Here is a 9852-nt window from a genome sequence, read left to right as displayed (position 1 = left end):
TAGTTATCAAAATGTGTATGTCAGATGTTCGCAACATCCACAGACAACGTTCGAGGTTCAGCACACCGAGCGGTGCATTAAGGACATAAGCCTTCTATGAAGCAATGAGGACAATCCTCAGTTTACGGACCTAGTCTGCATAATTGCTACTTTCAACTTTCAACTAATTTTCTCTAGGAGCATATCTAAACAGTAGAACTGAAACGCGAGCTACGACATAATTTGCAAAATCCTTTTTGACTATGTTCAGGATAATTAAGTTCATCTTATGAACTCCCACTCAGATAGACATCCCTCTAGTCATCTAAGTGATTACATGATCCGAGTCAACTAGGCCGTGTCCGATCATCACGTGAGACGGACTAGCCAACGTCGGTGAACATCTTCATGTTGATCGTATCTACCATACGACTCATGCTCGACCTTTCGGTCTTCTGTGTTCCGAGGCCATGTCTGTACATGCTAGGCTCGTCAAGTTAACCCTAAGTGTTTTGCATGTGTTCCGAGGCCATGTCTGTACATGCTAGGCTCGTCAACACCCGTTGTATTTGAACGTTAGAATCTAACACCCGATCATCACGTGGTGCTTCGAAACACGAACTGTCGCAACGGTGCACAGTTAGGGGAGAACACTTCTTGAAATTGTTGTAAGGGATCATCTTATTTACTACCGTCGTTCTAAGCAAATAAGATGTATAAACATGATAAACATCACATGCAATCAAATAGTGACATGATATGGCCAATATCATATTGCTCCTTTTGATCTCCATCTTCGGGGCTCCATGATCATCATCGTCACCGACATGACACCATGATCTCCATCATCGTGTCTCCATGAAGTTGTCACGTCATCTATTACTTCTACTACTACAGCTAACGGTTAGCAATAAAGTAAAGTAATTACATGACGTTTATGTTGACACGCAGGTCATAAATAAATTAAGACAACTCCTATGGCTCCTGCCGGTTGTCATACTCATCGACATGCAAGTCGTGATTCCTATTACAAGAACATGATCAATCTCATACATCACATATATCATTCATCACATCCTTTGGCCATATCACATCACATAGCATACCCTGCAAAAACAAGTTAGACGTCCTCTAATTGTTGTTTGCATGTTTTATGTGGCTGCTATGGGTTTCTTGCAAGAACGTTTCTTACCTACGCAAAGACCACAACGTGATATGCCAATTGCTATTTACCCTTCATAAGGACCCTGTTCATCGAATCCGATCCGACTAAAGTGGGAGAGACAGACACCCGCCAGCCACCTTATGCAACTAGTGCATGTTTGTCGGTGGAACCAGTCTCACGTAAGAGTACGTGTAAGGTCGGTCCGGGCCGCTTCATCCCACGATGCCGCCGAATCAAGATAAGACTAGTAACAGCAAGCATATTGAACAAAATCAACGCCCACAACTACTTTGTGTTCTACTCGTGCATAGAATCTACGCAATAGACCTAGCTCATGATGCCAATGTTGGGGAACGTAGCAGAAATTCAAAATTTTCCTACGTGTCACCAAGATCTATCTATGGAGAGACTAGCAACGAGGGGAAGGAGAGTGCATCTACATACCCTTGTAGATCGCTAAGCGGAAGCGTTCAAGTGAACGGGGTTGATGGAGTCGTACTCGTCGTGATTCAAATCACCGATGATCAAGTGCCGAACGCACAGCACCTCCGCGTTCAACACACGTGCAGCCCGGTGACGTCTCCCACGCCTTGATCCAGCAAGGAGAGAGGGAGAGGTTGAAGAAGACTTCATCCAGCAGCAGCACAACGGCGTGGTGGTGATGGAGGAGCGTGGCAATCCTGCAGAGCTTCGCCAAGCACCACAGAAGAGGAGGGAGAGAGATATGCAGGGCTACACCAACAAGGGATCAAATCACGTGTGTTTTGGGGCAGCCCTAGGCCTCTATTTATATGGGGAAGGGGAGGGGCTGCGCCCCCTCTAGGGTTCCCACCCCTAGGGGGGGCGGCAGCCCTAGATGGGGACAAGGGTGGCGGCCAAGAGGGGAGAGGGGAGGGAGGCGCCACTAGATGGGCCCTAAGGCCCATCCCCTTTAGGGTTTGCCCCCTTCCCACCTCTTAGGCGCCATGGGCCCTTGTGGGAGGCGCACCAGCCCACTAAGGGGCTGGTCCCTCACCACTCTTAGCCCACGCAAGCCTCCGGGGTTGGTGGCCCCACTTGGTGGACCCCCGGGACCCTCCCGGTGGTCCCGGTACGTTACCGATAAACCCCGAAACTCTTCCGGTGACCAAAACAGGACTTCCCATATATAAATCTTTACCTCCGGACCATTCCGGAACTCCTCGTGACGTCCGGGATCTCATCCGGGACTCCGAACAACATTCGGTTACCACATACAAACTTCCTTTATAACCCTAGCGTCATCGAACCTTAAGTGTGTAGACCCTACGGGTTCGGGAGACATGCAGACATGACCGAGACGTTCTTCGGTCAATAACCAACAGCGGGATCTGGATACCCATGTTGGCTCCCACATGTTCCACGATGATCTCATCGGATGAACCACGATGTCAAGGACTTAATCAATCCCGTATACAATTCCCTTTGTCTAGCGGTACGATACTTGCCCGAGATTCGATCGTCGGTATCCCGATACCTTGTTCAATCTCGTTACCGGCAAGTCTCTTTTACTCGTTCCGTAACACATCATCCCGTGATCAACTCCTTGATCACATTGTGCACATAATGATGATGTCCTACCGAGTGGGCCCAGAGATACCTCTCCGTTTACACGGAGTGACAAATCCCAGTCTCGATTCGTGCCAACCCAACAGACACTTTCGGAGATACCCGTAGTGCACCTTTATAGTCACCCAGTTACGTTGTGACGTTTGGTACACCCAAAGCATTCCTACGGTATCCGGGAGCTGCACAATCTCATGGTCTAAGGAAATGATACTTGACATTAGAAAAGCTTTAGCATACGAACTACATGATCTTGTGCTAGGCTTAGGATTGGGTCTTGTCCATCACATCATTCTCCTAATGATGTGATCCCGTTATCAATGACATCCAATGTCCATGGTCAGGAAACCGTAAACATCTATTGATCAACGAGCTAGTCAACTAGAGGCTCACTAGGGACATGGTGTTGTCTATGTATCCACACATGTATCTGAGTTTCCTATCAATACAATTCTAGCATGGATAACAAACGATTATCATGAACAAGGAAATATAATAATAACTAATTTATTATTGCCTCTAGGGCATATTTCCAACATGGGCAGCTTTGGAGAAGCAGTTTGCAGGGAGATCCAATAAAATGCAAGGTAATCGTATTATGCATGAATTGACAAACCTGAAGCAAGGTGCAAAGTCTGTGACAGAGTATGCTGGTGAGACCAAAAGACTGTACAGAGAACTGCATTATTATCATCCCTTTGAGCCCGTTGACAAACAAGACTTGGCTATTCATCATACCTGGTTTGAGCCATTTGTGAGCAAGCTCTTTCTTGATGGCTTAAATGAGGAATTTGACCTTCGACGCCAACTTATATTCTCAAAAACTGAGTGGCTTAGTCTTGATGATGTTATCTCAAGTGTGATAGAGGAGGAGACTCGGTTGGCTCAGCCTGAGAATGGCCTAAAGTATACAGATGCTCGTGCAGCCTTATCCATGCAAGCTCGACGTGCCCCAAAGTTTGTTGGCAAATCAGATAAAAACAAACTTTTCTGCAACCATTGTAAAAGGACTGGACACATAAAGGATGCATGCTTTGAGCTGCATGGCTTTCCAACTTGGTGGGAAAAAGGAAAGTCTCGGCCAGGGGGAGTTCATGGAGCAAACAAAAAACAAGCTAACCTCACTACATCCAAGGGGGAGCTACCAGTGGTCGATGTGCGAGCTCTTGAGGATTTTACTTCCAAGCTTAGACTCTCAGAAGGCTCGTCTACTTCACAGGATTCCTCTAAAGCTGAATCTAGTTTCTATATCAATTCACACCAAGGTATGAAACCTCACCAGACCCACACTTCTACAACACAATCAAACCCTTGGGTTATTGATACAGGAGCTACTAACCACATGACAGGAGCCTCAAATTTGTTCACTTCTTACACACCTTGTTCAGGTAAGGACAAGGTACGTGTAGCTGATGGATCCATGGCACCTATTGTAGGACATGGATCCATTAGGTGCAGTAAGACATTGTCCTTATCTCCGGTTCTACATGTTCCTAAATTTCCAATCAACCTCTTATCTGTTAGCTCTATTACTAAATCCCTTAACTGTAGAGGTTGGTTTGATCCTACCTGTTGTGCTTTTCAGGAGCTAGCGACAGGGAGACTGTTGGGGACTGGGACCGTGCATGATGGACTCTACTATCTTGATGAAGGAAGTGATGAAGTTGCTTTTGCATCATGCTTGTCTCCTAGCCAAGAACTGCTACTCCATCATCGCAGGCTTGGCCATCTATCTTTTGCTGCATTATTACGTATTTACCCCTCTCTTTTCAAGTTGTGTCCCAAGGAGCTCCTTGTATGTGATGCTTGTGAGTTAGCTAAACATACAAGGGGTTCCTATCCTAGTATAGGTTTAAGAAGTGCCAAACCATTTGAAATGATTCACTCGGATGTTTGGGGACCCTGTGAGGTTCGTTCCATTTTTGGGCACCGATGGTTTGTGACTTTTATTGATTGCTTTAGTCGTTACACTTGGCTTTATCTCTTGAAGCATAAGAGTGATGTGTTCTTGGTTTTCAAGGATGTATGTGCTCTCATTAAAAATCAACATGGGGCAACTATTAAAACCTTGCGTTCAGACAATGGTACTGAATATATCAACAACGAGTTTGGACAGTTCCTTGCCTCAAATGGCATTGAACATCAAACTACCTGTGTTGATACTCCGGAACAAAATGGTGTTGCAGAGCGTAAAAATAGACATTTGCTTGAGGTTGCACACTCACTTATGTTTACAATGAATGTGCCTAAATTTCTTTGGGGGGAAGCAATAAAAACCGCAACATATTTGATAAACCATATGCCTCTTCGGGTTCTTGGTCACAAGACTCCCGCTGAGTGTCTCTTGAATTCTAATGACTTTGTAGTTCCTCCAAAGGTCTTTGGGTGTGTGTGCTTTGTGCATGATTATAGGAACTCTGTTGGAAAATTAGATCCCCGTGCTCTCAAATGTGTTTTCATGGGTTATTCCCCCTCTCAAAAGGGTTATAGATGTTGGTGCCCTTCAGAGCGCCGGTTTTTTATGAGCATGGATGTGACGTTCCGTGAGCATGAACCATATTATGGCTCAACACGTGACACTGGCATTGCATTATCCCCACGTGAAGTGCAACAAGAAGGGGAGAGTAGTAATGTAGACTCTCCATTAAGCCCCATTCTTGTTTCCACTTCAAGTGGTTTACCCATTCTAGATAATGCTCAAAATCAGGGGGAGGAGACAAATAATGATGGGTGCAATAATGGTTCTGGTCATGGAGACACAGAAAATGCAATAGAAAATTCTTCATTTCCTTCACAAGACGGTGAGCTTCACATGCATGAGGACCCAGGTACTAACACTAACCCATGTAGTTCCGCCACTCCTATTAGCACCGCGGGGCAGAGTGAGAATCAATTATGTACCCTTGCTCCTGAAAATAATCTACCGATTGCTTTGCGAAAACCTACTAGAAATCGAAACATTCCAGGACACCTCAAAGATTATAAACATGATATTGCCAATTTCATTTCCTATGAATATTGTAATCCACCCTTCAAAAGCTTTATTGCCTCTTTAGACTCTGTGTCCATACCATCTAATTGGAAAATAGCTATAGAGGATCCAAAATGGAAGGAAGCAATGTTTGATGAGATGAAAGCCTTGGAGAAGAATGAGACTTGGGAGCTCGTGGATCTACCACCAGGTAAGCAACCTGTAGGTTGTAAGTGGGTTTTCACTATTAAGCAGACCCCCGAGGGAAAGGTGGAGAGGTATAAAGCCCGTCTTGTGGCGAAGGGCTACACACAAACATATGGAATCGACTATGAAGAGACCTTTGCACCGGTGGCAAAGATGAATTCGGTAAGGACACTTATGTCATGTGCTGTAAACCTTGATTGGGATATTTACCAGATGGATGTGAAGAATGCTTTCCTTCATGGTGATCTCCAAGAAGAAGTATACATGCATATACCTCCTGGGTTTGAGTCCAGTCAAACCGGTGGAAAGGTGTTGCGCCTACATCGTTCTCTATACGGCTTAAAGCAGTCACCACGAGCTTGGTTTGACCGGTTCAGACAATCCATGCTGAAAAGGGGCTATGTTCAAAGCAATGCTGACCATACACTATTCTACAAGCATAGTAATAGCAAGGTTGCAATACTGATAGTGTATGTCGATGACACTGTGATTACCGGAGATGATTCCACTGAAGTTGCAAATCTGAAGCATCATCTTGCACAGGAATTTGAAGTGAAGGACTTGGGAAAACTAAGATATTTTCTTGGTATAGAGGTCTCACGGGGGTCAAAGGGCATTTTTCTCTCACAACGGAAATATATCTTGGATTTGCTCAAGGAAACAGGTATGCTTGGTTGTCGACCTGCAGCTACACCTATTGAGCAAAATCATCGTTTAAGTAGTGATGCAGGTACACCCGTGGATCGAGAGCGCTATCAGAGACTTGTTGGAAGGTTAATATATTTATCTCATACCCGTCCAGATATTGCTTTTGCTGTGAGTGTAGTTAGCCAGTATATGCATGACCCAAAATCAGCTCATATGGAAGCTGTAAAAAGGATCCTAAGGTATCTTAAAGGGTGCCTAGGAAGAGGCCTTTTATATACCAGACAAGGAGACTTACAAGTTGAGTGCTATACTGACGCTGATTGGGCTGGTTCCCTAGATGACCGACGCTCAACATCTGGTTATTGTGCATTTGTAGGAGGAAACCTAGTTTCTTGGCGAAGTAAAAAGCAAGGTGTAGTGGCTCGATCTACTGCAGAGGCTGAGTTTAGATCTATGGCTCACGGCATATGTGAGTTACTATGGATACATATCCTCCTAGCAGAGCTGCGGCTGTACTATGACAACAAAGCTGCCATTGACATTGCAAATAACCCTGTTCAGCATGATCGAACCAAGCACATAGAAATTGATCGTCATTTTATTAAGGAGAAGCTTGATAGAGGGATAGTTTGCCTACCGTATGTAACCTCAGCTAGTCAGGTAGCAGATGTCCTTACAAAAGGACTCCCTGAAAAAACATTCTCCATGTTTTGTAGCAAGATGGGTTTGTATGATGTATTTGCCCCATCTTGAGGGGGAGTGTTGGTGTATGACTATATTTACCTAGTTCCTTAGGGACTAAAATGTAAAATGTACACATACTATAGATGTATACAGAGAGAGGGACCGAGGAGAAGGGTCCAGAAATTTCCCCAAATCCTCTCCATGGTTCTTCCAATCCCTAAAACTATTCTCTCAAATCTTGCTTGATTTTCAAGAAAGCTTCAAGAGAAATCTAGTTATTTGGCACTTTGAGGATGTGGCTTTACAAAATCGCCACAATCAAGATTGGCTTTGTAAAAATATCACCCAACTCGTGTGCGCTTTGATTACCGTGCCATTTTCTCTTTTGCATTGCTTTTATTTTTATTTTTTCATTTCCTAACACCACAAAGTACCGAACTACTGTTAACCTACACATCAGAGATCAACTTACATTTAGTCGAAATGTACCATGGAAATTTGAGAATATGTAAACTATATACTACATGTTTCTGTTACCATGATGTCATGTTTATGTTTTTCTATAAATAATGTTTTTATTGACTCGTAATGAAGCATCAAGAGAATGAAAATATAATGACTATACACCCGGTCATTGCATGACTATATTGCACACAACCAAAACTAACACATGCGCATAAAGAAAACACGTTTGCAACTGCAAGAGCAAAGTCATAAAAGACCGAAGTTATGTATAGGCCATGGAGAAAGAAACACCAAAATTATCAAACTCTGATCAACGAAGTACGTCAAAGACCATCAGCAGTAATCATCTCTTGGCAACACAAGGACTACAAGAAAGGTTCTTCAAAAACAACGTCTTCAGGAAGAGAACGACGTGTACACGTCATCATTGCCTGATCCAATCTCCGAAGGTCGTATCGTGAGTTTTCTCTCTAAAGATCATGTCTAAACAAATTCCAAACAATGTCTTAGACAGAGTGATTACGCAAAAACATCGCCATTGCCAAGTATAACCAACTTGGGTCAAACCTAGGGTTTACCCCCGGAGCTCAAGGCCAGGTACCTAAGAAGCACCACCAAATGGAACTCCTCTTGCATTGTCACCTCCACTTTTTCTAACAAGTTGATGATTTCTTCTCCCTTATTTTTGGCAAAGTGTACTAGCGAATTTTCCGATCTCTTAATTTCTATATGCTATAGTACTAGTTAATACTAGAAGAACGCCCGTGCGTTGCAACGGGGCCACGTTAACTTAAAGAGTTCAATATTAAGACACTGGCGACCTTTTTTACCATCAAATCCTCACACACGCACTCCCTCCCTCTTCCTCACTCTCTCTCCTCCTCTCCCACTCTCTAACACACACACATATCCATCTTATTGGGTACGGGACCATAATCCATCTATTTCACACACACACGTTAGTGCATAACAATATTGATTATGTGTATTATATTTGCCACCAGAACTGAGGGAATTAATTTCATGTAAATCGGCCAGCCACAGCTCCAAGAATACGTGGAGGAGGTGGCCCAGGTCAGCGTCGGCGCCGTCCGGCGCGGGCCACGGGCCCGCTTCCAAGTGCACATGAAATGCACGTCTTCACAAATATTACAACCAGATGTGAGAAATCACATACTAACACGATGTTGCAATCAATTTGTAATTAAAGAAGCCAAAAGTCTTTTTTCTTAAACAAGAATTCCTTATGCTGGAGTTTAAACAAACCCCACAATAGCCCTACTTATCACCTAATTAAGCAGATGCATGACTTATGAAGCGGATAAGAAATCATGTTAACTTGGAACTAAAATTCCAACAAAAGAGTGAGGAATAAACCTTTTTATCATTGCTCTGAAGTCTGAACCTCCCCCTATTTGTTAGTGAGATGTGAGTATGCTTGGAAGATAATAATTTCTTATGCAACATATGCTTTTACATCCGAAAGAGCTACAAAATATGTTGACCTACCTATGTGCACTTCCTAAATCAAGCGGATAAAATTATTTCTATCGGCAATATAAAATATTAAACATTAGAAAGAAAGGGACAATGTCCACTAACCATGCAAATATTCTGACCATGGGATATTTAGGCTGGCGTATATGGGAAATCAAAGCTAAAAATGACTCGATGAGTTAGGGATACATCAATAAATATTGTAAAAAGTGATAAAAACAAATCTGCAGCAACTCGCGACCCCACGAACTCGTATTCGCAATGAGCAAATTAGTGAGGCCACCACGGTAGGCTAGCACCAAGGGACAAGGGCAACAACCGCCTTCCCATCCAACCTACTGATTCTGCTGGCGCTACTTTCATCCTAAGCCCATGAGTACCGTTAGTGTGTTGCCACGTACGGAGAAACTATGCACTGAAATTTTCATCCAAATCATGAAAAATGTTAATGTTCCTCTCCTCTCCCATCCCTCGTGTGAACATACCCAATTCGTGGTTGGCTCGCTACATTCAGCGTAGCTTTGATGTGCACTGCCCTCGCTCTTGATTAGTTGCCGCAGTGCCACGCATCTACGCCAACAAGCTGGGGAAACAAATGCAAATGTTACACCGAGTCAAAATCAACCATCCCACAATCGTAACAATAGAAAAG

The 9852-nt window shown here is 43.8% G+C and overlaps 1 protein-coding gene across 1 annotated transcript; it reads left to right on the top strand.

Moving 5' to 3' along the window:
• The first annotated feature begins 3272 nt into the window (after positions 1-3272).
• On the top strand, positions 3273-7307 carry LOC147971426 (uncharacterized). Its single transcript, XM_087523967.1, has 4 exons — positions 3273-3993; positions 4117-4443; positions 5419-5553; positions 6880-7307. The coding sequence occupies exons 1-4, from the start codon at positions 3309-3311 to the stop codon at positions 7305-7307; spliced, it is 1575 nt and encodes a 524-aa protein (XP_087380093.1). The 5' UTR covers positions 3273-3308.
• Positions 7308-9852: the final 2545 nt, after the last annotated feature.

This window comes from Triticum urartu, chromosome 5A (genome assembly GCF_056163025.1).
Source record: "Triticum urartu cultivar PI428250 chromosome 5A, HENAU_Tu73, whole genome shotgun sequence".
Lineage (NCBI taxonomy): Eukaryota > Viridiplantae > Streptophyta > Magnoliopsida > Poales > Poaceae > Triticum > Triticum urartu.
The sequence above is the reverse complement of the archived record's forward strand: the minus strand, read 5'-3'. Positions and strand labels throughout refer to the sequence as shown.